The 26,096-nt window shown below is 44.1% G+C and overlaps 1 protein-coding gene across 1 annotated transcript in view; it reads left to right on the top strand.

The window, feature by feature from the left end:
- The window catches only part of ZNF638 (zinc finger protein 638), a 54,785-nt gene that overhangs the window by 21,262 nt on the left and 7,427 nt on the right, over positions 1 to 26,096 (top strand). Inside the window, exons 12-23 of the mRNA XM_056855755.1 lie at positions 1,050 to 1,334; positions 1,513 to 1,562; positions 4,788 to 4,919; positions 5,052 to 5,180; positions 9,993 to 10,034; positions 12,298 to 12,438; positions 12,928 to 13,053; positions 14,089 to 14,138; positions 18,993 to 20,322; positions 20,826 to 20,879; positions 24,274 to 25,411; positions 25,504 to 25,575. Of these exons, the coding sequence (XP_056711733.1) occupies positions 1,050 to 1,334; positions 1,513 to 1,562; positions 4,788 to 4,919; positions 5,052 to 5,180; positions 9,993 to 10,034; positions 12,298 to 12,438; positions 12,928 to 13,053; positions 14,089 to 14,138; positions 18,993 to 20,322; positions 20,826 to 20,879; positions 24,274 to 25,411; positions 25,504 to 25,575 (3,549 nt within the window). The remainder of the gene's footprint in view (positions 1 to 1,049; positions 1,335 to 1,512; positions 1,563 to 4,787; positions 4,920 to 5,051; positions 5,181 to 9,992; positions 10,035 to 12,297; positions 12,439 to 12,927; positions 13,054 to 14,088; positions 14,139 to 18,992; positions 20,323 to 20,825; positions 20,880 to 24,273; positions 25,412 to 25,503; positions 25,576 to 26,096) is intronic.

Genomic DNA, 26,096 nt, shown 5'->3' with positions numbered 1-26,096 from the left:
CAAGTCTTCTTCCTCAACAGCAGTTGGCTGAGTTTTCATGAGCTCACTTCTTCTTGGTATCTGAAGAAGTGAGCTGTGGCTCACAAAAGCTCACACCCTGCCAGAAATGTTTGTTAGTCTTTAAGGTGCTATTGGGACTCCTTCTCTTTTCTACTGCTACAGACAGACTAACATGGCTATCCATGGTGACCTGTCATATTTTAGAAACTCATATAGGAAAACTTGTCTGTCATCTAAAATGAACAGACATGAAGCACCTTATACTGAATCAGACCTTTGGTCCATCGAGATCATATTGCCTACTCTGGCTGCAGCTCTCCAGGGTCTCAGGCGGAGGTCTTTTACATCACCTCCTACCTGATCCTTTTAGCTGGAGATGCCCGGGATTAAACCTGGGACCTTCTGCATGCCAAGCAGGCGCTCTGCTACTTAGCCACGGCCCCTCCCCTGAAGGTGGACTAATTAGTATCCTGTATGGCGGGAAGGGAGTTCCCCAGGGGTATGGGAAGATTGTAGCTGGGAGTTCAAAATGGTCTGTTGGAAGCCAACTGAAAAGGTTTTGGTAAATTGATTTTTCAACTTCTCTATTTTGTTTTACAGTATGATCCAAAAAAATTATTTATTCACTGCTTACATTGCAGAGTAGACTTTGCTTTTTAAGTTGTGGTATTACAATGAGGCCAAACAAGTCCAGTTCTTGTTGTCGAAAGGTTTGTGAGGTACTTTTCAGCTTTGGATAATGGAATTCGATTTCATGTTCTGAAGATGTTATGTATTAGAAGTATGTGGAGATACGAGTGGATGCTGAGAGACTTTGCAGCACTGTGGTTATGCATCAGTCTTTACCTTTGATCAAAATTGTGGATTTTAATTTACAACGAAAAACGTTCTGTTGTCAGAACTCAATTAAACATTTCTGTATTCTGATGTGTCTGTCTTCCCTAAACTAATCTGTTCATGTTCTCCCAGATACTCAAGTTACACAGAACTCGTGATGTTCCATTGCGTTGTATAAACAAGTGGCCTGTTTTTTGGGTTTTTTTTTTTAGCAAAACCTGATGAGAAGAAGCCTGGAGAACCTCCAAAGGTTGGGGAGGCAAAGGTAGCCGTGGAACTGATGAAGGGAGTCGATTTGGCGAAATCTAGGGGTACAAAGGCATCTGTGGAACAAAAGAAACCTGCAGATCCAAAGAAGACTGAGGAGGCCAAAAAACCAGTAGTTGGCAACAAGACCACCGACTCCAAGAAAACTGCTGACTCCAAGAAAACTGCTGACTCCAAGAAAACTGCTGATTCCAAGGCAAAAGAAACCAACAACCCTATAGATGTGCCAGGTAGGTGAGCTTAAAAGTGTGGTTTTCATTTGAACTTGTGTGTGTGTTTTTTCAGAAATAAAATGACAGGCTGACATTTGGGCTTGCTAGTTGCAGGATTTGGGAACTTAACTGTCACACATTTCCTGGGTTGCTCTGCGGTCATACTCTAATGTCTCCCCCCCCTTTTTTATTACAGACACTGCAGAGGCTGTACGAACTACAGAAGCAGGTGACCCAGACATTAAGGTAACTTTTAAAACATTACACCTCAAGAAAAAAAACACAGAATAATTTCAAATCCATATTCAGGGGTTACAACAGCATAAGGTATCATTTAGGTGATACTCAAGTCATGTTATACAGAAATAGAGCCCCCAGCATGTGTGTCCCCCCCAATCAGGTGTGCACGAGTCTGATTCAGGTCGGGATTACGAATGGAACAGGGCATGTTAAGCCTCCCTTGGTGCTCTTTTCCCAATCTGAAACTGCCCCAGGGAGCCCCAGTTTGCCACTTTGGGGCAAGCGTACACTGTTTGCCTCATGGGGGAGATAGTGCCTCCCTGGGGCTGTTTCCGACTGGGCAAACGCTGCCCCCCCCCCACTGCACTTTTGTCCAAACAAAGTCCTGTAGAATCTTAGAGACCAACAAAACTTTGGGGCTATAAGCTTTTGAGAGTCAAAGCTCCCTCCATCAGATAATTTTACGAAGTTTAACTTAATGTCTGAGCGTGCTGGTTCTATGTGATCCTGATAGGGTTTCTGTCCAAACAGTATACTTTGTTTTGTTTACTACAGAATTTGCTTTGTACCTTCAACTTTTATTTTTTCCTAACTCTTGGATAACAAAACTAAAGTATACTTGCGTATGGTAGCAAGGGGGTCCAGCAGTTTGCAACTCTTTCTTAGTATTGAATATATTTTCAATTTTCCTTATAGAAAATTAAAGTATTTACACTTTTATATGCTGATAAGTTATACTTGAGAGCCAGAATGGTGTAGTGGTTAATGTGTCGTACTGGGACGTGTAACGCAGATTTGAATCCCCACTCATGCCCTGGAAGCTTGCTGGGTGATCTTGGGCCAGTCATACCTCTCAGCCCAGACCCTGGCTAGCATTTGAACGGGAAACCTCCAAGGAATACCAGGGGCATGACTTGGAGGCAGGCAGTGGCAAACTACTGAAGCAGATCAATTGCTGTGATAAGTGGCTATGTTTCTAGATTTTGTATTTTACTAAAAAATACTTTATCTTACTTAACTAGCCACCTCAAGCAATGGCACAACTTTGAATTTTCAAAAAATTCCTTTTTATTGTAAGATCTTTAATAATACTAATAAAAAAGTAAAACACTCACTAGTATATATGAAAAGTAGATTACATGAATACATCTAACAGATTCTAATAAAATAACACAGATCTGAAATGCTGTAAAAATTTCAATGAAAAAATGCAGTAAAGTTACATACCCTTCAATGTGTCATGCCAGGGATAATTCTCAAAAGGTAAGTAAGATACCAGCAACGTGGACCACTATGAAATTTCAGTGCATATATAACCAAGACATACAACAAATGTTACAATTCTTCTAATACAAAATACAGCTAAACCACATAGACAATAATTAAATACAACGTATTCCGGAACAAGAGAAGAACTGTGGGACAGTTCCAAGAAAATGCAGGGCTCACACCCGTAAACGCCACAGTGGTCCTTCCTTCGTGGTGCAAGCTTCTGTAGCCAATAGCTGGTAAAGGCTAAATGTTGTCCTGATCAGAATTTTGAGCACACAAAGCTTGATCTGTTTCCAAATGCAAGCTCTCAGCTTCCAAAGTACCTGCTGGCACTGTAATTATGGAGAGGAGGAACTTACTTCGTATTACATTCCACTGAATGTAACTGAATCAGAGGCTCATCTGTATCTAAAGCCATTCCTGATCCCAGAAAATAGACAAAACCGCTGACTGCAACAGGATTGGAGGCTGCTAGAACTGTAGCCGTGCCCGACCCTGAAATTGACAAGGTGTGACAAGATTCCAGTACGTCTTGTTTCACTGTCTTCCTCAGACTTATAATATTTTAATCCGACCACGACTTTTGCAGTTCTCCGATCCGGACTCATATGTCCCTATAATTCTCAGACAGACAGCATGAACATAAGAACATAAGAAAGGCCCTGCTGGATCAGACCAAGGCCCATCAAGTCCAGCAGTCTGTTCACACAGTGGCCAACCAGGTGCCTCTAGGAAGCTGCTAACAAGACGAGTGCAGCAGCACCATCCTGCCTGTGTTCCACCGCACCCAAAATAATAGGCATGCTCCTCTGATACTAGAGAGAATAGGTATGCAGCATGACTAATATCCATTCTAACTAGCAGCATGAATACCCCTCTCCTCCATTAATATGTCCACTCCCCTCTTAAAGCGCTCCAAGCTGGCAGCAAGCATGCAAGCCTACCTGGATAAGAATATTTAACCTCTCACAATCTCAAGCCCCTTTATATACTTTTGGCTATGAGAACCAATGAGAATCAACAAGAAATTGTTACGAAATTCCCAGACATCACAATGTATAAAAAGACAAAACATCCCTTTAATGAACATATTTCCCAATCTTTGATCTCATATCAGACAAACAGATGTCATTGGAATAACCCAAATATGTCTCTTTTCTCAAAATAACATTCCATTCTCACACTTTCATCTTCAAAGCTTATTAACCACAAAAGACAAATAAACTTGTTATTCTCATTTTGACTTGAAAGCAAGAGAAAACCACAAAGATAGATAAACTTGTTTCCCACTATTTGGTATTATCAGTATCCTTGACAGGCTATCCAGTGTCTGACTTGGTTTTGTGGTTTAACATCCTGTCTCACAAACAACTTGTTTTTCTCAAGTGTCTGTGTCCAAGCAGGCTCAGTTATGAAACCGTAAATGTTAACTTGGATTTTAGATCAGTGCTGTAGGTTGTCAATAATCTATACCTTTAATCATAAATGTATTGAAAACCATAACACCATCTTTGAAGGTCTCTTGCCTTGAAAACCCTACGGGGTTGCCATAAGTCAGCTGTGGCTTGACGGCAAAAAAAAAAGTTATGTTTGTTATTGTTAAATCGGTAAAAAAGTTTCAGTTTGATAGGAAAGTAAGAATTGCATATATTTCAGTTTTTAAAAAACAAAACTTTTTCCAGTAGTTTAAAAATTTCCTAAAATTTTACCTCTCCACCTACCACCCTTATGATATTTTTCTCTCATAAGAGAGAGACCATAAATTCCTCCAACATGCCATTGTTGACGCCTTCAAAAATACACCATGGATTATATTCTTTTTCATTTATAAGCCACATTATAACACAAATCTTTCACATTGGTTCACATTTTAAAATAAAGTCGTGTGATGCTGGATGAAAGACTTTGTCCACTATTGTGCGAAGTGCAGTATTTGATTCACCCCGTTTACTGTTCCAGGAAGCAGAAGGGACTTGTGTGGTGGTGATTTCTAATCTACCCGAGGGAGGGTTATCTCTGGATGAAATTTCCAACCTAACCAAGCCCTTCGGAGGACTGAAAGATGTTTTAGTTCTGTCTTCACATAAAAAGGTATTTGAGCCATTCTTGTTGGGTGTTCCAGTAGAAAAATAGGAATGGTTAATTTGTATAAACAGCCTTTCTACAAATGAATCACTGAGATGTCTGCATGTATCTTTATGCATATTTCTTGTGTTTCAAAAGGCATACCTAGAAATAAGTCAGAAATCTGCAGACTCCTTGGTGAAGTATTATTCTTGCTTTCCCATGTGTGTGGAAACGAACAAGCTGTGCATTAATATGGCCCCTGAATTCAAGGATATACAAGACGAGGTAAGTGAAGGAAATGATTTAAGAATACAAGTGAAATCTGTTTGGAGCTGCTTTTTCTTTCTTCTCCTCAGGCAAATTCCATTTGTGCTCTTCCCACCCCTTGTTGCAGACTCTTTATTTTAGCCAATTCGTTTAGTTGCTGCTGAGTCTTGAGGCAGTAATGCCTGATGGGATGAGCTGAGAGTGTGACCTCAGAGTCTCTCAGTGCATTCCTGAGGTGGGGGGCCGAAAGTTCTTTGGAGGCGGCCTGACTCTGCTTCCAGTGTAAGTGACCTCTTATCATAAGAACAAAAGAAAAGCCCTGCTGGATCAGACCAAGGCCCATCAAGTCCAGCAGCCTGCGCACACAGTGGCCAACCAGGTGCCTCTTGGAAGCCCCCAGACCACTGCAGCAGCACCATCCTGCTGAGTTCCACAGCACCCAAGATAATAGGCATGCTTCTCTGATCCTGGAGAGAATAGGTATGCATCATGACTAGTATCCATTTTAACTAGTAGCCATGAATACCCCTTTCCTTCATGAACATGTCCACTTCCCTCTTAAAGCCTTCCAAGTTGGCAGCCATCACCACATTTTGGGGCAGGGAGTTCCACAATTTAACTATGTGTTGTGTGAAAAAATACTTCCTTTTAGCAGTTTTGAATCTCTCACCCTCCAGCTGAAGCAGATGACCCCTCGTTCTAGTATTATGGGAGAGGGAGAAAAACTTCTTCCTGTCCACTCTCTCCAAACCATGCATAATTTTATAGACCTCTATCATGTCTCCCCTTAGCTGCTTTCTTTCCAAGCTAAGCAGCCCTAAGCTTTTTAACCGCTCCTCATAGGGTAGTTGCTCTAGTCCCCTAGTCATTTTGGTTGCTCTTTTCTGTACCTTCTCAAGCACTGTAATATCCTTTTTTAGGTGTGGTGACCAGAACTGTACACAGTATTCCAAGTGTGGTCTCACCATAGATTTGTACAAGGGCAGTATGATATCAGCAGTTTTATTCTCTATTCCTCGTCTTATTATGGCCAGCATGGAATTTGCCTTTTTTACAGCAGCCGCACACTGGGTTGACATCTTCATTGAGCTATCCACTACCACCCCAAGATCCCTTTCCTGGTCTGTCGCTGCCAGCACAGATCCCATCAGTGTATATGTGAAGTTGGGATTTTTTGCCCCAATAGGCATCACTTTACACTTGCTCACATTGAATCTCATTTGCCATTTTAATGCCCATTTTTCCAGTATGTAGAGATCCTTCTCGAGCTCTTCACAGTCCGATTTTGTTTTAACCACCCTAAATAATTTGTCATCTGCAAACTTGGCTACTTCCCTGTTCAATCCCAACTCCAGGTCATTGATGAACAGGTTGAAAAGCACCAGTCCCAACACAGATCCCTGAGGGACCCCACTGCTCACATCCCGCCATTGTGAGAACTGACCATTGATTCCTACTCTCTGCTTCCTATTTTTCAGCCAGCTCTCAATCCATAAGAGGACTTGTCCTCTTATCCCATGACTATGAAGTTTGCTTAGCAGTCTTTGGTGGGGGACTTTGTCAAAAGTCTTCTGGAAATCCAAATACACAATGTCCACAGGCTCATTCCTGTCCACATGCTTATTGACACTTTCAAAAAACTCTAATAGGTTAGTGAGACAGGACCAACCTTTACAGAAGCCATGTTGGGTTTTGCTCATCAGGCCTTCCCCTTCTATATGCTTGACAATTCTATCTTTAATAATGCTTTCCACCAGTTTACCCGGAACAGACGTTAAGCTAACTGGCCTGTAATTTCCTGGGTCCCCCCTGGAACCTTTTTTATAAATGGGTGTTACATTGGCTATTCTCCAGTCCTCTGGTAGGACATGTTACATATCTTTGTTAGGAGTTCAGCAATTTCCCATTTGAGTTCTTGAAGAACTCTAGGATGAATACCATCTGGACCCTGTGACTTGTTAGATGGTCTAGACAAACTGCAAACTAAGACTTCCTGCCTTGTTACCACTATTTGCCTCAGTTCCTCATTCTCCCCTCTCCAAAATCTCTTCAGGAGAAGGAATCTGCCCTGTATCTTCAACAGTGAAGACAGATGAGAAGAATTCATTTAGTTTCTCTGCAATCGCTTTATCCTCCTTTAGTGTTCCTGTATTTCCATTGTCATCCAATGGTCCAACCGCTTCCCTAGCTGGTTTCCTACTCCTAATATACTTAAAGAATTTCTTATTGTTTGTTTTTATGTGTTTAGCGATATGCCCCTCAAAATCTTTTTTTGCATCTCTAATTATCTGCTTACATTTCCTTTGTGCAAGCTTGTGTTTGCTTTTGTTTGCCTCTTTTGGGCAATCCTTCCAGTCTCTGAAGAAAGACTTTTTTTCTCTAATTGCTTCCTTCACCTTCCCCGTTAACCATGGTGGTGACCTCTTGGACTTATTACTACCTTTCCTGACCTGCGGTATACAAGCTAGCTGAGCCTCTAATAATGTGGACTTGAGTAACCCCCATGCCTTTTCCAGAGATTTTACCCTCCTGTTCCTTTCAACCTCCTCTTTACCAGTTTTCTCATTTTAGAGAAGTTCCCTCTTTTAAAGTCAAAGGTAATTGTGTGAGATTTCCCAGTCACTTTCCCACTTACATATAAACTAAATTTGATGCCATTGTGGTCACTATTGCCAACTGGCTCAGCCACATCCACATCCCGCACCATGTCACTGGCAGCATTACAGAGTATTAAATCCAGAATCGCCTCCCCTCTGGTTGGTTCTATGACCAACTGTTCAAGGGCACAGTCATTTAGGAAGTCTAAAATTTTTTATCTCTTTGGCTCGACTGGAGGATCCATTTATCCAGTCAATATGAGGTTAGTTAAAGTTGCCCATTATTACTACTTCATTACATGCTTTACATGCTTCCCTAATTTCATTCTCAATCTCAAGATCACCCTGAGCCGTTTGGTCAGGGGGCCAATAAAACGTCCCCAGTACTAAATCACCTTTGGGGCCCAGAATCATCACCCATAAGGATTCTGTGGACGAGTCTGCCCTTTTTATGGTCTCTAGCTTATTAGACACTATGCCTTCCTTGATATACATAGCAACACCCCCTCCAATACGCCCTTCCCTGTCATTTCTACGGTTTGTAACCAGGGATGGCAATATCCCACTGGTTCTCTCCCCTTTACCAGGTTTCTGTAATGCTCACTATATCTATGTTTTCTCTTAAAACCATGCACTCTTAACTCCCCCATTTTTGCTTGGAGGCTTCTAGCATTAGCATAGAAACACCTCCACACTGTCTCTCTCTTTTGACTTGCCTGGCATGTGCCTTTGGGCATCCTTAAGTGGCTATCCCGCTTTTTTTTAACCATCTCCACTGAACAAGAGGCACTTACGCTGGCGACAGTGCGTGGAGCTGCACACCATTCCTCCGACGCCAGTCTCTGCAGGACCTAAATCCTGGAAGAGAAATGCGGCATGGGGGGGCGGTTCCCGGGGGAGAGTCAATGGTAGTCAGCTTACAAAGCCCCTGCAGCCTGGGAACGTCCGCCCCTCCAGCAACAGCATTGCTGCACAAGGTTTTTCCTTGCGCATCATTGCTGTTTGCAGTGGGGCTCCCCCCCCATTTTTGAATTTTTAGTTTTAAAAAGGGGCTTTTAAGCCTTAGAGTGGCTGGGAAACCTCTTTGGAGGCGCCACAGCAGCACCTTGGCCACACCGTCCCCGGCTGCTGCAGGGCTCAGGAATGAGCTGTCTCTCAGCCAGCTTATCTAGTAAAACACTCAATGCATTTCCATCCTTGGGAGTAATTCCAGAGGCTGTGTTAGGCTTTTGGAGCGAAAATAAACAGTCCTGGCGCATTTTGAAGACTGTTTGTGTGTTCAGTGCCTGACTCTGAACTAGTGACCTCTGAGACTTCCTTAACAGTCTTGCTTAGGTCTTGCAGACTGAAGAGCCGTGGCTTCCTTGATTTGAGTCAATCCATCTCATGCTGGGTCTTCCTCTTTTCCTGCTGCCTTTAGCATTTCCTAGCATTACTGCCTTTTCCAGGGGCTCTTATCTTCTTGTGCTTTAAAGACTGGTGATTTTATTCTGGCATATGTTGTTATGGGATAGAGCCTGCTTCATCAGATACTTGTAGTGGGTCCTTACTAGGCATATCCGTAGAGGTTATTTTTTTTAAAGGTAGAGTCAAAGGGTCATGAAATGCAATGTAATAGAAAAGTACAGAGGCCATTCACAATAGAAGTAATTATCAATTTTTCTAATTTTGCTAGGCTGGTTAACAGCTGTAATGGCTGAGGCATCTCACTTAGGAAAATCATAATGAAGACAGCACTAGTGTATGATATTGTTCAAATGCGCACACGCACACACATGGGTGTATGGAAAGGCTTTTGCCAACATGAATAATCCTTAGTAGGACCTTTGGATATTTCAGAACTGCATAATTCCATGAATAAAATGGTTAATTATGTAGAAAGGACCAATAATAATAACTACTGGGGTTTCAAAATACCCATACTTGGATCAGTAAGCATGATGTAATCGCATTGTATAGAATACGAGTAGTTTGTAAAACATTTAAAATATTCTAGATTTGACTACTTAAACTGGGATGGATTTGCTGCTTAGATTCCCCAGTTAATTCCAAAAAGGGTGGCAATCTATTTGTGAAATTTAGTTGTGTAAAATGGATTATCTATCGTTTTGAGCCAGGAGGAGATTTTGGCCAATTACTACCATCCAAAAATATTGTTAGTGCATAAATACTGTTAAAATAAAAAGGTAACACATTTAGTTCATTAACTGAATTGTTCTGGTTCATTTTCTAGGAAACTATATTTATTGCTATGATTAAAGACGCCAACCCACAGGTAAGTAAGAGACATGTACCTGCTAGGTTACTCATGTTCACTTGTGACTCATCTAGATCCTCCTAGGATGGAATGAGAAAGGAATAGGTGATAATAGTTCTTCTTTTCATTTGGGAAATTGCTGGGGTCATTCTTTGATATTTCTGAGTAATCGCCAGTAAATACCAGTCATGTGTTGTGTTTTGTCAAAAGGTGATTCTATATGTTGAGAGCACATGGACTAGGTGGGGAACCTTTTTCCTGCCAAGGGCCATTCGCATATTTATAACATCATTCGGGGGCCATACCAGGTGTAGATCTCTGGGGGGGGGAGATGCTAGGGTTGCCAGGTCTCCAGCCACCACCGGGAGGTTGGCAACCCTAGGAGAAGAAGGGAGGGGGAGAAAGAAGGGAAGGAAGAAAGAAGGAACTGGGAAAGGAAAGAGAAGGAAGGAACTGGAGAAGGAAGGGAAGAAGAAAGAAGGACAAAGAAAGAAAATGGGAAAGGAAAGAGAAGGAAGGACCTGGGGAAGAAAGGATGGGAAGAAAGTGTGGGGAGGGACGGAGAAAGAAAGAAATAGTGGGGGGAGGGACGGAGAGAGAGAAAGAGAAGCAACTGGGAAAGGAAAGAGAAGGAAGGAACTGGGGAAGAAAGGATGGCAGGAAGGAAAAAAGTGGGGGAGGGACGGAGAGAAAGAAAGAGGAAGGAAGGAACTGGGAAAGAAAGGATGAAAGGAAGAAAGAAAGAAGGGGAGGGATGGAGAAAGAAATGAAGGTGGGAGAGAGGGGAGAAAGGAAGAAAAGGACGGAGGGAGACGTCAGGCCTCTTTCCCGGGCGGGCAAAAACAGCCGGGGAGAGGGGCCTGAGGAGGAGGACGATATTCTGGAAGCCACAGCAGGCAGGAACGCTGCGGCGCCCTCTAAACCTCCTCTTGCCACCTGTCAGCTGTTGGGCGACGAGGGGGGGGGAAGAGGAAGAAGCCAGTCGTGTGCGTGGCAGAAAGCCTTCAGCCCTGCTGACGCGCGCGCATGTGGGGGGAGATAGGTGGTGTGTTTGCGCTCTTCCCTGCCGCCCCCCTCTAAGGCATCCGCGGCAGCAGCACCGAGCCCAGCCCCGGGGGACGGTGGTGGGGAGGCCAGCAGCAACGAGGCCAGGCCTCCTCCTCCTCCAGGCTCCAGCAGCAGCTCCTCCTTGCCCACCTCAGGCGGCTTCCAAAAGTCCAGCTCCAGGCTGCCGCCGCTGTCGTCCACCAGGCTTGGCTCGGTGCTGCTGCCGCTGGCGAAGACCTTCGAGGGGGGCGGCAGGGAAGAGCGCAAACACACTGCCTCCCTCTCCCCCCGTGTGCACACGCGCGCAGCCCAGAAGGGCTGAAGGCTTTCTGCCTCGCACGCTCGCGGCTGGCTTCTTCCTCTTCCCCCCTCTCTCTCTCGCCACCCAACAGCAGACAGGCAGCGAGAGGAGGTTTAAAGGGCGTTCCTGCACGCTGTGGCTTCCGGAACAGTTTCGAGGAGAGCCGTGCTGTGCCACGTTTCAATGGCAGGGTCCTGGAGCTCCCCATTCCTGGCATATAAAGATGTAATGGACTGGGGTAAAAACTGGAAAAATTTGGGGGTCGGGGTGGTCCCCCCTTGTTTCTTTTTGGGGTCTTAAAAAATTCTGATGGAAAAATTAGAATGTTTGAGGGAACACTGAAAAGAAATGCCTTTGTAATATTTTCTATTTTATAATGACTGCAATGCTTCTTTTAGCAATTATTTTTCAAATTTGTATAGTATGAAAAGATCTCAGGGCTTTTTCTGTTTTTCCAATGGAAAAATTGGGCAATTTGTGGTAGCACTGGAAAAACCCTCATATGAAATATTTTCTTTTTGAATGGGAAAAACTTTGTCATACAAAGCTTTTCACTCATTCCAAAGGTAAAGGTAGTCCCCTGTGCAAGCACCGGGTCATTAATGACCCATGTGGTGACGTCACATCCCGACATTTACAAGGCAGACTCTGTTGTCTTGATCTTAAGAATAAAAATAACGTGTTCACAGTAACCAGTAATAGTCCTGATGTTAGAATTGCAGTTAGAAGGGAGCAAAAATTCCATATGCCTCAACCAAAGAACAGGAATGAGCAACTGAGGTGTGCTGTGCCATGTGTTACCTGCACAGTTGCACAATTAAGAGAGCTTTGCTGATGTGAAAATCTGCCCCAGAGAGTAGGTAGTTAAACTCTCAGCAAAAGCCTTTGAATTTTGGAGTTGCTGACCAGCATTTGTGCATTTTCTTTTGTTAGGCAAATGTGGAAGCTCTTCATGCCCAGTTTGTACATCTTGGCAATTTGCCTGAAGGAGGGTACTCGGAACTCGAAATACTGTGCGTCGGGCTTCGATTTGGACGAGTGGATCACTACGTGGTGATGAGCAATAAGAAAAAGGTGAACGTAAAACTCTTCTCTTGAGAACAAAGAAGTCACTTCAGGGAGCCTCTCCAAGACATCATGATGTTAATAACCGCTGAAAGCTGTTGCTTTCACCTTCTGTGCTCATGGAGCACTATGCCACAAACCTTGGGTGGGCAGCAGCTCAGTGGACAAGAATTGTGAGCACACAGTGGCAAAAGGGTTGTTGTTTTTTAATGTCTTAGTGAACTGCATCCAACTTGTAGGAAGAATGTGTCCTTTCGTGGTGCAGCTAGATTTGAGTCCAGTAGCACCTTACAGTCCAAAAAGATTTTGAGGGGTAAACGTTTATACCCCCAAAATCTTTTTGGTCCCTAAGGTGCTATTGGAGTCTAATCTATTTCAGAGCAACACCGCTAACTTCTGCAACTTTTTTGTGGTGGTCGTGGATCCATGTAACTCTAATTATGGCCTGCACAGATTGATACTTCCAGGCTGACTTTATGCCTGTTTTAAACATTTAAGGCGATTCTTCAGTTGGATAGCGCTGAGTCAGCTGCATCCATGTGCCGCTTTCTAAGAAGATACCCTTACAGTCTGGGGGAGTCAAAGCTGACAGTCTCACGATCTCCAAAGATTGAACCTTGGCCAGTAAGTGAACTTTCTTCAGTTTAAACACCTTTTTGCTTGTTTGCCTTTCACAGTCAGGGCAGGCAACTGAAACTGAGCGGTGGATATTCATGCTCCCTAGTTTTTCATGCCCTCAGCTCCACTGCTTTTGTCGCCAGTTTCTGAGTTGGTATAACTGCTTCTCTGCTTAGGAGTTTGCAGCCCAAACTTGGCTCACTGGAAAGACCTGGCCGTAGGAACTGGAATTTTGTCATGTATAACTTGTGGAGTGCATGTTCAGGGATATTTCCAGGGCTAATTTCATGATAAATGGGTTTCTTTCCCATCCCCCCCCGGTTCCCTATTCTGTTGTCTTACACAAAGAATTTGGGTTCAGAAAATGGGAAATGTTGCTGAAGCATCAATCCATATCCAATTCTGAATATGGTCACAGAATGTGGATTAAAAAAAATCAGCATCATGTATTCAGTTACTTATACCACACTTCTCTCCCCAATGAAGGAACCTAAAGTGGCTTACATTATTTTCTTGACCTCCATTTTATCCTCCAAACAACCACCTTGCGAGGTAGGTTAGGCCAAGAGAGAGTGACTCACCCAAGGTCACCCAGTGATTAGGATAAGTCAGTGTCTAGAGGGTTGGAGGGGAAAGAGAGGAAGCAAGGGTGAGGGGAGGCAGAGGGTGAAGCAGAAGGTGCATCTTCCACTCTTTCTGTTTCAAGCCTTTTGGTGTACCCTGCTGATGCGCAGGGGGGGTTGGACAGTCGTTCCTCTCCCCCCCTCAGCAGGTGGGTAGCGGTGGTAGCGGCTTCCAGAGGCCTGATGCATGGGAAGCGGTATTTCTGCAGTCAGTATTTTCCAGTCACCAGTGTATTGAGGGTCTGATGGCAAGAGCTTTGGGGAAGAAGGCCATGGAGGGTTGGAAAGGGGGGACTTGGGGGTTGGAGCGGATGAGGTTAGCTTGTCCTGAGGATTTTGTGTGTCCCCTGCTTTATAGCCTTATATTTTACATGTTGTTACTTGTGAATTGCTTCAAAGTGGAGATGTTTTGTTACAGGCTGAAGTCACAAAGAAGGAGGTGAAAAAACAAGAGCCAAGCAAAGAGAGGTATGATTTATTAATGCCTAAAGGTAGGAGGTGTGTATGTGTGTGTGAGAGAGAAAGAGAAATCCATGATTAGACAAAGTATTCTGGTTCTTTCTCCCTCTTTTGCTGTTAAGTCCTGCATACTGATCACTTTACAACAGTGATAAACATGTATAACAACTTACACTTTCTGTTGTATCCTTTTCCATGTGTCCTGTTTTTGAGTTGTCATGCCATGAGGGCATCTGAAGGCATCAGTTGGTTGTTGAATGTTTGTGTGTGTGTGCAGTCCAGCTCTAAACATTACTGGAACTTTTGCCATTTTCTTCAGTGGGGTGGCCTGAACCATTCAGGTGTCTTGTTCAAGTTAGCACAAAGCAATGGCACTTTGGGGAGTGGGGTGCTGTGGCTCAGTGGCAGAGCATCTGCTTGGTAAACAGCCCTCCGCAGGTTCAGTCCCTGGCATTGCTTGTTGAAAGGACTAGGTAGTAGGTTAGACTCTCCAGAGCTGCTGCTGCCAGTCAGAGTAGATGATGCTGAGATGGGTGGACCAGTGGCCTGACTTGCTATAAAACATCTTTCTGTGTGTGTGTGTGTGTGTGTGTGTGTGTGTGTGTGTGTGCATGTGCATTTGTGCCAAATGCTACCGTTAAGGATTGAGTTGTACATTTCAAGCAGGTTATTTCAAGTGTTGGGGCTTTCAAAATCTTTGCAAGCGATGGTTCAGTGCCTTTTTCAAATCTTTTCTTGTGTGACTCAGTTTTCAAGCAGACTTTCACGCGGCCCGTGACTGAGTCCAAAGCTTGGCTACTATGGCTGCCTGGTTGCTTGCTTGTAATAGAGAAAATTCGGGTAAACAGAAATCACACATTTCAGTATATCAAGGCACACGGGCCATCCCTATCTAATGCACACTGTTGACATGTTAAATAATCAAAAATTGCAGAGTAAATAACTGTATTTGGAAATGCCTTATTCATCTGTTCTTGACTAAAAACAAAAAAGGCTATTTTATGTACTTTACATCGTGTGAAACAGTTCTGCTGGAGCACAGCCTTCCTTTGGCTCAGGGCGCCTTCTTCTCACAGAGGAGTCGCGTTCTGCTGGAGAATGCTCTGCCACTAGCAGAATGGATTCACAGGATCCAACCCTTTGGCTGAGAAATAAACATTTTTGTTCTCAAAATGATGTTTGCAGTGCAGATCTCTTTTCTCTAGATTTCTCTAGATGCAGTGCAGATCTCTTTTCTCTGGCTGTATGGCCTGTGGATGTACTTAACATTCAAGCCAATACGCACAATAATACCTACTGTAAAGTGGTTTTGTTTAACACTCTTCATGCTGAGCGTAATTTTTTTTAAGTAGAATGGTGGGGGAGGGGCTGGTTGGTGACCCTGCAGTAGACTTGGTATGCATAGCCGGGCCAATAGTGGTGTGGCATGGCCGTGGCTGGGATGGCCACCTCCCAGTTACAGAGGAGATTCCTAGAAGACCTTCCATGGCTGAGAAATGGGGCCTCCGTAGGAGCTGTGGGACTGACAGAAAAGGTGGCTGCAGCTCTCCCTGAGAGAAACCTCGGCGTGGAAAGTGGCTCAGAGAGGCTTCCTGTAGCCTAACGGTCCGTCAGTGGGTGGTTGTCTCCTCCCTCTCCAGTTGCCGCCTCGTATTTCACTCTTACGTAAGGAGTGGCAACACTGTGAACACATCCCCATTCGAACCAGTGCTAACAATACCTCTTTCAGGGCTGTTTCCCTTAGCAGTCTGTCTTCAGGCGCACACAGGCTGCAACTGTGGTGGCATGTTAACTTAAAACGTTTTTTAGCTTTGTATGTATAACTGTTCAGATGCTACTTTTGCAGAGTACTGGTTTTTCCACAGAATCGGCCTGCTGAGTTTTTGACGATAAACTCCTGCAACAGAAACATAACGGAAACAAACGTTTCTCCTCTAATGAATGCTGTGTGGCACGTGTACAACACCAGGCATTCAACATTAGCAAGTTGTGTCCTTGAAAGATGTATTTGCCTAAGCTGCATAGGATACCTTTTAACCGCTGCTGTATGGATCTGCTTTATCCGTATTTTCTGAACTTGTGGATAAGGTACTCTGCTTCTTAGAGTGATAACAAAGACAAGCCATTTCTTTCAAATCCTGTTCTCTCAGTTCAAATTCTCTTAATCCTTCCATTCGATCTTTGCCTGCAGTCATGGCATGAGCTCCTCACTGTGGTATAGGGGCTCATATTCCTGGAGGAAAATGTTTTGAGTCATGAGAATAAAAAAAGAAGGCAGCTTTCTCTTGCCTCACTATCGTGGGAATTGAATGGCCCATGATATTCTTGTTTTCATGGTTGATCAGAAATACTTGACAAAATCTTAAGATGCTTCTCAACACTTGATGATCAGCTAGTATGGACAAGTGATGTACACCTGATCCTTTTCTGGAGGAGGTGATGGAACGGCTTCCCTGAGTATCATTGGTCACCTCCTTCTTGGGTGGGTAATCGTGTGTTTCCAGCAGACTGTTTTTTTTCTTTCTGGAACATGACTTAAATGTCTGAAGACTAGTTCAAGAACTGAAGCGTGGCTGTATGTGGCCCTCCCTTCCCTCCACATACACATGGCATAGCCTTGGTTGGCTGTTCATGATGTGTCTTCGTGGTTCCTCAGTAGTCTGAAGCAAAAGTCAGGCTGCCACGTTGACCTTTGCTGTGAGTGCAGAAATGGACCTTGCCTTGAGTGCTGTGGAGAGATGCTTTCCACACTTGGCCCTTGGCACACTTGGTTCCTTCCTTTCTTACGAGAACTTGCATGTAATCTACCACCTCTTTGTTTGGGCATCACTATCATTGGCCCTGCATAGTTCTCTCTCTTTGCGCTGTATTTCTTCCACTGTCATGAATTCGGGATTTAACTGATGAGATGACTTTGGGTTTCTGAAGAACTCAGAGCATCTTGTCTCATCAGACCAGGTCTGGGATTATCTCAGTTGAATTTAGGTCAAAAGGCATTTATGGACTCATATTCTGAGACACAGTGAGTAGTGTTCTCTGTTCATGGTAGATGACCTACCAGCTTCCTTCTTGGAAAGCCAAACTCTTCAGTTCGCTAGGGGACTCAGAATAATATCTGACCATTTTCCACACTTTGTGGTGGTGGAAAGTGCTGTCAAATCACAACTAAAGGCGACCCCGTAGTGTTTTCAAGGCAAGAGATGTTCAGAGGTGGTTAATCATCGCCTGCCTCTGCATAGCAACCCTGGACTTCCTTGGTGGTCTCCCATCCAAGTACATACCAAGGCCGACCCTGCTTACCTTCTGAGACCTGACAAGGTCGGGCCAGCCTGGGCCATCCAGCTCAGGGGTCCATACTTTGTAGACAAGGTTAAATTTGGGGACTTGCCTGCTGAAATCAGCCTGAAAAGAGACTTCTGCATTGTGTGTCTCTAAAGAGAATGCATCCACGTTTAAAGCTGATCATAGTCAAGAATATTGTGATCTTGACCCTTGGATTCCTATTCTTTGCATGGCTGTTAATAGTGAAATGAGCTAAATTCCACAAAACCATTTTTTACAAGTAGGAAAGTGGGAGAACTTCATTCTCGACCTCTGCAACTGTATTACCAACAGATTGCAGCCAGAAGATCCTAGTAGTTTTTTCACTTCAAAGTGGAGTGATCTTAATTGGTTTGATTCATTTTGGGGAACTGTGCAAGAGTTTTGGCATGTGGTTGCTATGTTTAATTACAGGCCAAACTGTTGTCCACTAGTTTCGCATTACTTTTATGTGTAACTGCTTTTATTTCCTTTGCTGGTTGTGGCATTGAGGCTATTTTACCTTTGACTAAGAGGACATCCCCGTTCTGCTCATTTTGCTGCTTTGGCTGGACATTGCAACAATGAGAAATGGCCAGCTGCCCTAATTGTTTATGGAATGAAGACAGGCGGAGACTTCAACAGTCACATGCCTCCCACCCACTCATTTTTTTTTCTTTTTTAATGTATCGGACAACTGCTTTTATCTTGGTCAGGTCTGCTGCCAGTAGAACAACCACTCGTCACTTAAATAATGCGAGACCGGATCTGATGCTTTCTCATGTTTCTTACGTCTTTGAAGTATTGACATCTAAGCATCCTTTCTTGAGTTGGGGAGTACATATCCAACTTTGAAGAATTCACCCTCTTCCATAGGTGATTGTGGAGGCTTATTACCTTCATAGTCTGCTTAAAGCCACTGGCTGGAAACAAGGTCTTGGACTAGATGGACCCTCTGTTTGATCCAAAAAGGCTGCTTTTATATTCTTAACTACCTCCTTGCTTGTAAGTGGAACTTCTCTGAAGTACTGCAGTACTTGAGTGGTACTGCCTTGGGAGCGGTCAGAAGGCTGAAATACAGTCAGAATGTCACTGTCGGGAACAAAGGCTCTGCGAGTGCGTGTGTATGTGTGGATATTTCTGCTTCCTGTGGTCGTACCCCCGGTTCATTTCAGGTATATGGGAAGCAGCCTGTTAAGCACTCCTGTTTCCAAGGCAGGGACTAAAGGAAGGTGGTTCTTTATGTGTATGTGCAGTGTGGCTGCCTTCAGTCATACATTTTAGAATACCCTGCAGGGCCCGCAGGGCACACATGTTTAATGAGCATCACCTTCAAAGAAATCATATCTCAAATCATGTGCTGAAATCATACTGAAGTGGCTTAGCAAGCTATGTAAATTGGCATTTGGCTCCATGTTAGAATTCATTTAGCTGATAGGTTAGATTTCCCAATGCTGAGCCTTAATGCATCAGGAAATCCCATCCGTTGGCCTCAAGAGGTTATTTACTACTGTGGAGTTCTCAACATAGCTTGATTTCTTCTGTTTTTTTAAATACGTTTAGCACTGACTTGAAAAAAAATCCCGAAGGATCAGGATTGGTGCGCCCAGCTCCCGTTCCTTCAGCAAAGCCTGCTGAGGCCAAGGAAGAGCCCACTTCTAAGTTGAAAGCTGCGATGGCCGAAGTGAAGACTGAACCTCTTGAGAAGATGAAATGTGAAGCTCCTTCAAAGCCATCAGAGACTATAACGCCGAAAGGCAAATTGGCAGTATCAACTGACAAACTAGTTGACTTGAGTTTGTCTGAAGTAAAATCTGAAAAAGCTTTGGCTTCCAGCATCGGAAACAAGGAAAAGGTCACAGATAAGTCTAATGCTGAATCACTGGGAAATGCCTCTACATCCACAGCAGGGAACAAAGATGAAGAATTAGCTGTTCCTGCTGGTGAGCTCTCAGAAGCATTGAAAAGCACAGCCAAAACGGGAGGGGCAGGAGCAGGTCCTGCCAAGACAGAGGAAGGAGTAGAGATCGCTCCTGCCATCCGTGAGACACTGCCACTGGGCTCTGCTGAAGCTCCAGTGGCGGAACTGCCAGGGGGAGATCCACCGTCAAGTACCAAGCTGGTATCTCCAGGAACAGATCAGACCAGCGCATCCAGAAAGCTGCCTGAAATGTCTGCCCCTGAGGTGAGGGTGAAGGTAGACAAGGAGCCTGAGAATCCCTCGTCCACAGTGGAAGGTGGCAGCATGGAGGTGGAACCTGAGACAGCGGAACCTGAGACTATGGAAGTGGCAAAGGGAAAGCCTGAACTACAAGTGGGCAAGGCTGAATCAGCCTCAGAGAAGCAGCCTGAAGTGCTGGTGTCGAATGACGGCTCAATCCAGGAGGAGAAACTTAAAAAGAATGCCGACAAGGACGGTCCTGAGCAAGGGTTGCCCAAGTCACAGCCAAGTAAAGAAATGGGGCAAGCCCAGCCTGAGGAATCCAGTGAAACCCATGCAGACTCCGCACCCAGTGCAGACATGACTTCTGTTAGTAAAACCATCTTAAAGGCTTTGATGTCTGTTCCAAATGTATCAAAGAAAAGAACTACGACACGGAGGAAGGAGGAGCAGAAGCCCGCCATAAAGACAGGGACCAGGAGCGGCACAGTTGCCGAGAAGAAGCCTGCGCCAAAAGAAGCGAGTCAGCAAAGGCCAATGAACAGCAGGTCAAACTTGCCAGAGAGCAAAGCTAAAGTGAGGCTGAGTTCTCTTGTTGTTAAGGTAGGCAGTGGGAAGAGTTCGTCGCAGCAAGACAAGGACTCCCAAGTGGAAACTAAGGGTAGCTCAAAGCAGACCCAAGAACAAGAAACTAGATCGTCCACCGTGAAGCGTGACGGCAACAGAGAAAAGGTGAGGAGGGTGAAAGTGCCGGCTCATGACTGGCTGATAACTAATGCTGGCGCTTCTTCCAGACTGTGAAACGGGGGTGCAGTCAATAGTCTGTGCCCGGCCCCTTCCTGTACAGTGTTCCATTTAGCAAACCACATTGACACCAGGGGTATGCAGTTTGAGAAGGTTTTCCTTGGCAAACATCCGAAACTTCTTGTAGGTAGATGGATGGGTTTGATGGGCAAGCCATGTTTGTGTTCTGTCTCCTCGTTGTGAGGTGATACTTCCAGTGTTGAACCCGAAAATGCCCTGCTGCACATACTGGCCACTTGGAGAAGAAATGGTACTTGCAGTGTAGCTGGTGGACGGAATTCCCAGTTTTAAGCAGCAGTTGGCATGGTTTCAACTTGCTTAGCAGTGTAATCAGTTTCCTCTCAGTTTAAAGGTAAAAGGTTATGTGTTGGTGCTCTTGGAAAATGGTTTTTGACTTTTGCTTGTTTGTTTTGCTTTCTCTGACTCTTCAGGTATTTGTTGGGAGAAATACTAGAAGTTCTAACAGCAGTGCAAACCCCAAAGAGGTAAGGAAGCCAACGAGTACACGGCCCTGCAATTTCAAGTTGCAGTTTTTAATGGGGTTCTGTTTCAGGGCATTCTGGGATGGGGAAAGGGACTTGCTTTTCCATGACCGGGAACAGATAGTTCATGTTGCCCAGTTGTTTTCTCTGACATGGATTGCCCCATATGCACATTGTGCAGCTGACATCGCTCACGAATGGAGCGTGGGGCTAGAAAGGTGAAGCAGAGCCTTAGAGGTGAGGTTCAAATGCTCAGGGGCTCCAGTCATCTGGCCAGCCAGGAATCCAAGATTATAAATCCAGGGTGAGGGAGGCAAAGATCCATGTGCTGGCATGGCAGACGGGGACTTTAGACACTACACAAACACTGAGGGTTTGGAACAGATGAGAAATGCGCTTTGGAGATGGATTAGGGCTGCAGTGATAGGACATGGGTTTGAATGACAAACATGAGTTTCCTTTGTCTTGGGCTCGGAGGAAGAGAAAGGCATCTTGGTGAACGAATGGGTTCACTCTCTTGATCGGCAGGAATGATCACTGTCTAATAATGTTGTGGATTGTCCTACGTAAATATTTTTACACTACACATTTGGAGTGAGTATAGTCTTATCTTAAAAGGTATTTCACTCGTTCCAAAAGGAGGTCATAGGAGTTTTTTTCACTGCACCCCAAAATTTCCAGTTTTTCACTAGAAAAAATAATAATTGGGGGCGCCTCCTGTCAAATTTTTGCCTGGCTTTCCCCCCCACTAGACAGACCTTCACGTGTCTAGGGGAGGAGTGTGTGTGTGTGTGTGTGAGAGAGAGAGAGAGAGAGAAACCTTTCAGCTAAGAGTGCAGATGTGAGCCTGTCACGGCTCGTGTCGTTAAGGGGTCTACACTCTTAGAATGTATCACTTACTGAGAAGTGAAGTTATCTTATTCAGTAAGACCTCACAGACAGGAGTCAATGATAATTCCTACTACTGTAGGCTTTCTATTGAAGTGTGCCATAAAATTTATAACCAATGAACTTCCTTTAAATAACATTTATTTCACATTATATATATATATATATATATATATATATATATATAATATATATGCATGTGAATATTTACACTCTCAAAACATGTCATAAAATAATTATGATATATGCAAGCAGTTTCAAACAATCTCTATAAGCAATTTCTGTTTCATAATATTTCTCTCTATGAGAGTTTAAACCTTTCAACTTGTATTTCTATTTCATTTAGAATACTAGTGTTACAGAATCTTGTAAAAACATAGTTAATGTATAATCATTTCAGAATTCCTATCAAAATATGAATTAATATAATGGGAGGGAAGATATGATTAGGAAAAACATCTTAAAATCATTTCAGGTATCATAGCAATATTTCAGGACAAAAGACATGCTTTTATTTTGCCATGTCATTTGTAAATCATCTTAACTTCATGGGAACTGAATTTATGTTCAGGATATTTATATGTTTCAGTATGTGTTAGCTTTACCCAATGCTGTGTGTAGAGGATAGAATACCATAAGCTTTGTATTTAATCTATTCTATGTTTATGGACCTATGATCATTGTTAAGATCAGGAATGCTACATACATGCTGAAAGTATGTGTGTATCTTAACAGTCAGCAATGCAGAGCTTATGTGTTATGTATAATTCATTATGTGTAAGCTTGTGTGTGTGTGTGTAAAGTGCCGTCAAGTCGCAGCCGACTTATGGCGACCCTTTTGGGGTTTTCATGGCAAGAGACTAACAGAGGTGGTTTGCCAGTGCCTTCCTCTGCACAGCAACCCTGGCATTCCTTGGTGGTCTCCCATCCAAATACTAACCAGGGCTGACCCTGCTTAGCTTCTGAGATCTGACGAGATCAGGCTAGCCTGGGCCATCCAGGCCAGGGCATGTGTAAGCTTAAGGCTGTATTAATGTTCTATGGAAGACTCAGTTATTCTCTGGCTTTGCCAATTTCAGAGAATATGTTTACTTGGTTAAGAGTCTCCATAAATAAGCCTAATAGGTTCTGTATATGTTTTATGTAAGCACTGCATTATATGTGCCTTGTGCATTACCACAGAAAACAGAGATCTTCCTTTCTTTTCAGGAATATCTCTGGCCTCTTACCCTGGGAATGTTCTGAAGACCTTCTGTTATTTAGAAAAGACTTCTGAACAGGTCCAGGGAATTATCTATATAGGATCTATATAGGATATACAATCCTCATGCTTGCCAACATTTGGAAAGCCAGAACAGGATCAGACAGATCTTCTTTGAGGTTCCATTAATCCTCGCTAGGATCAATTGAGGCTCAATATACCAAATATGGTGAAGATCTAATACACTTAGACTCCCATCTCCAAGGTAGGTGCTAGGAGTTCTAAGGTCTCCATCTTTGTCATGGAGCAGCCTGCCAGCATTTCACTTCAGATTCTAGCCTTTATGAGAACTAGAATTGCTGAACTGAATTCCCTTTCAAAAGGGATTTCTAGCTTTAGGCAAGAAGACTGTAAATCTGTATGCAAGAGAGTGAAGCCTGACAACCAGAGTTGTCTCCCTTCAATCTTCTTAAGTTTTACATCTTTCAAGATGGAGAGAGCATCTATTACACTGTTTGAAGACTAGCTCTGAATCATTAGGTTAGCATTATTCCCTCCTCACAAGGCAGCTATCAGAGGGGCTAAACTCCCAGGCAGAAATGACCATCTTGTTAATGTCAAGAAGAGGTCGAGCACCTCGGATAAGTGTTGCTGATATTTTTCCAGACACAACCATCAAGCGGGCAACATTGCATATCATAACCTTGTACTCTTGTAGTTTATTTATCTCAGAATACTGAGGATAGTCTTAGCCAGCAACTCATGACCTTTATTTTATTTACTACTTCAACAATTCAGAGAAATAAGCCTCTATAAACCTTTTTGTAAACTTTTACTTCAATGCTTTACTCATGAGATTCATAGGGAAACCACAGGTACAGGCACCCTACCTCTCAGGCCTGCAACAAGCCTAGGTCTTTGTTAATTGGAATGCTGTTGCATTGTCCACCTCGATTAATTCCTTAGAGGCTCTGATTAATGGTCTGGGACCAGGCAGTGGGGAGATGCCAGTTTTCTGTCTGAGCATGCCTTTGTCTCCCTGTGGTATGAGAGCAGGATGGGTGCCCTTTACCAGCTGACCTTCAGCCTACCATGTACAAATAGCCTCAGACTCCCTTTGGGGCCTTCATGTGACTGGGAGAGAATGGCTGATCTTGGTATCCAAATGGATGATGGGGAGAAAGACCCGCAGATGGAATCGTGTCTGTGTCTAGAGTTCTCTTGACTCAAAGCTGCATTACTGTCACCAATGAGATAACTGCTTGTTCACTAAAAGCTTTTTCTGTTTGTTTGTTTACTGTTTTGTAGGAAGAAGAACTTTTCCCATTTAACTTGGATGAGTTTGTTACTGTGGACGAAGTTACAGATGAAGTGGACTCTTCCTCTCAGCCGAGGAGGAACCCTCCAAGGGGTAAAAGAAAGGATACTCCCCATGAGCCCAGCTCCAAGAGAAGGAAGGGCAAGAACTCTGTTGCTCATGGAGCTGCTGAGAGGGAGCTCTCCTTCGTCACATTAGATGAGATTGGAGAAGATGAAAGTGGAATAGCCCAAGCGGCAGAACATCTGGAAGCCATCCCGGATCCCCAGGTGTTGGTCACAGTCGACGAATTGAACGATGAGGAAGAACTCATTTCCGAAGTGGCCCGGAATCCACAGTCGCTTGTCACTTTGGATGAGATCTCTGAGCAAGAAGACTCTGCTACTCAGGAGACTGCAAAAGAAGCAGACAGCGAACCAGACCTTAAAGTGGAGCCCTTAGTAACAGTGGATGAAATTGGAGAAGTGGAAGAGCTAACTCTGAACGAGCCTTTGCATCTTAAGACTGAGACCTCGAGTAGAAGGCGAGAAGAAAAGCGGGCCCTTGAAGATCCTGGAGATCTCCTTTCTTCCCAGGTGCCAGAAGATCCCAGCACTTTAGTCACAGTGGATGAGATCCATGAGGACAATGATGATCAGCCTCTAGTGACTTTGGATGAAGTGACTGAAGAAGACGATGACTTCCTGGCAGACTTTAATCATCTTGAAGGAGAACTTAACTTCGTGACTGTAGATGAAGTCGGCAGTGAGGATGAAGAAGAAGAAAAGGTCACCGTTACAAGCTCAAACGGGGAGGGATTGGTTGCCACAACAGTCCCAGAAAAAGAGACTGCAGCTGCAGTTTCTGAACCAACGGAGGATTTACTGTCAGCTGCCAAGCAGGAAGAAACAGTAATTCTTGATGATGCCTCACCAGGAGAGAAAACATGTGCCGGGGAGGATCCTCCTGAGGAAAAGAAGACATCTGAGGCTGAAGTGGAGGCTTCTGAAAAGGAGAGTGTTGCTGCAGAAACAGACATGCAGGAAACTCCCTTAGTAGAAACCAAGAAGGGTGAAGGAGGGGAAGATTTGGAGCAGGCCCTCAACGAAGAGACTGAAGCAGAAGCACAGAGGGAGCAGCCTTTGGCAGGTAGGAAAGGAATTGGTCTTAACCACTTAAGGACGAGGTGGAAGTTCTTTGAGCAAAACCATAAAAGTGAGCTATATGCCTTCTAATTGCAGGATCAACCTTGAATCGGACAGAACAGTCAGACAATAAAGAAAGTGATACGGAGGACATTGAGCAGCCATCTGGTAAGATGAAGGAAGGGCCACAAATGCAAATATGATTGTTGTTACCTGTTTGGAGTAACCTTATGAGTTGGGCCGTTGCTCCTTTCTCTTTGTGCTGTTTTCTGAACTGGCTGCCCCTAAAAGCTGTTGGGAGGGCTCAGCTGGCACTGAGCACAACGGCTGATCTGAGAGGAATGGACCACCAGGAGCCCCTCATGCCTTCTGGAATAATTCTGAGTTCTAGCCATGACCTATTAAATACAATCCCTGTAGCAGTCCACTGCAAGAATTTCTTACGTTGCAGAGCTTTCTACTTGTATAAATTAGAAGGGGTGGCTTGGAACGAGGAATATTGGGGTAGATATTATGAGTGGCTTGGCAAAATCACTGGTGGTCATCCTTTTGCAGCTCCTGCCTCATCAACGGTGACATCCCCATCTGTAAAAGGTGTGTCAGAGGATCACCTACGGGCATGAAATGTGTAACGAGGCTCATCACAAGGACAGGCTTAGAAAGAGCCCTCTTCAGACTCTGGGCCCCAG

Source organism: Euleptes europaea, chromosome 9, assembly GCF_029931775.1.
Source record: "Euleptes europaea isolate rEulEur1 chromosome 9, rEulEur1.hap1, whole genome shotgun sequence".
NCBI classification, from domain to species: Eukaryota; Metazoa; Chordata; class Lepidosauria; order Squamata; family Sphaerodactylidae; genus Euleptes; species Euleptes europaea.
The sequence above is the reverse complement of the archived record's forward strand: the minus strand, read 5'-3'. Positions and strand labels throughout refer to the sequence as shown.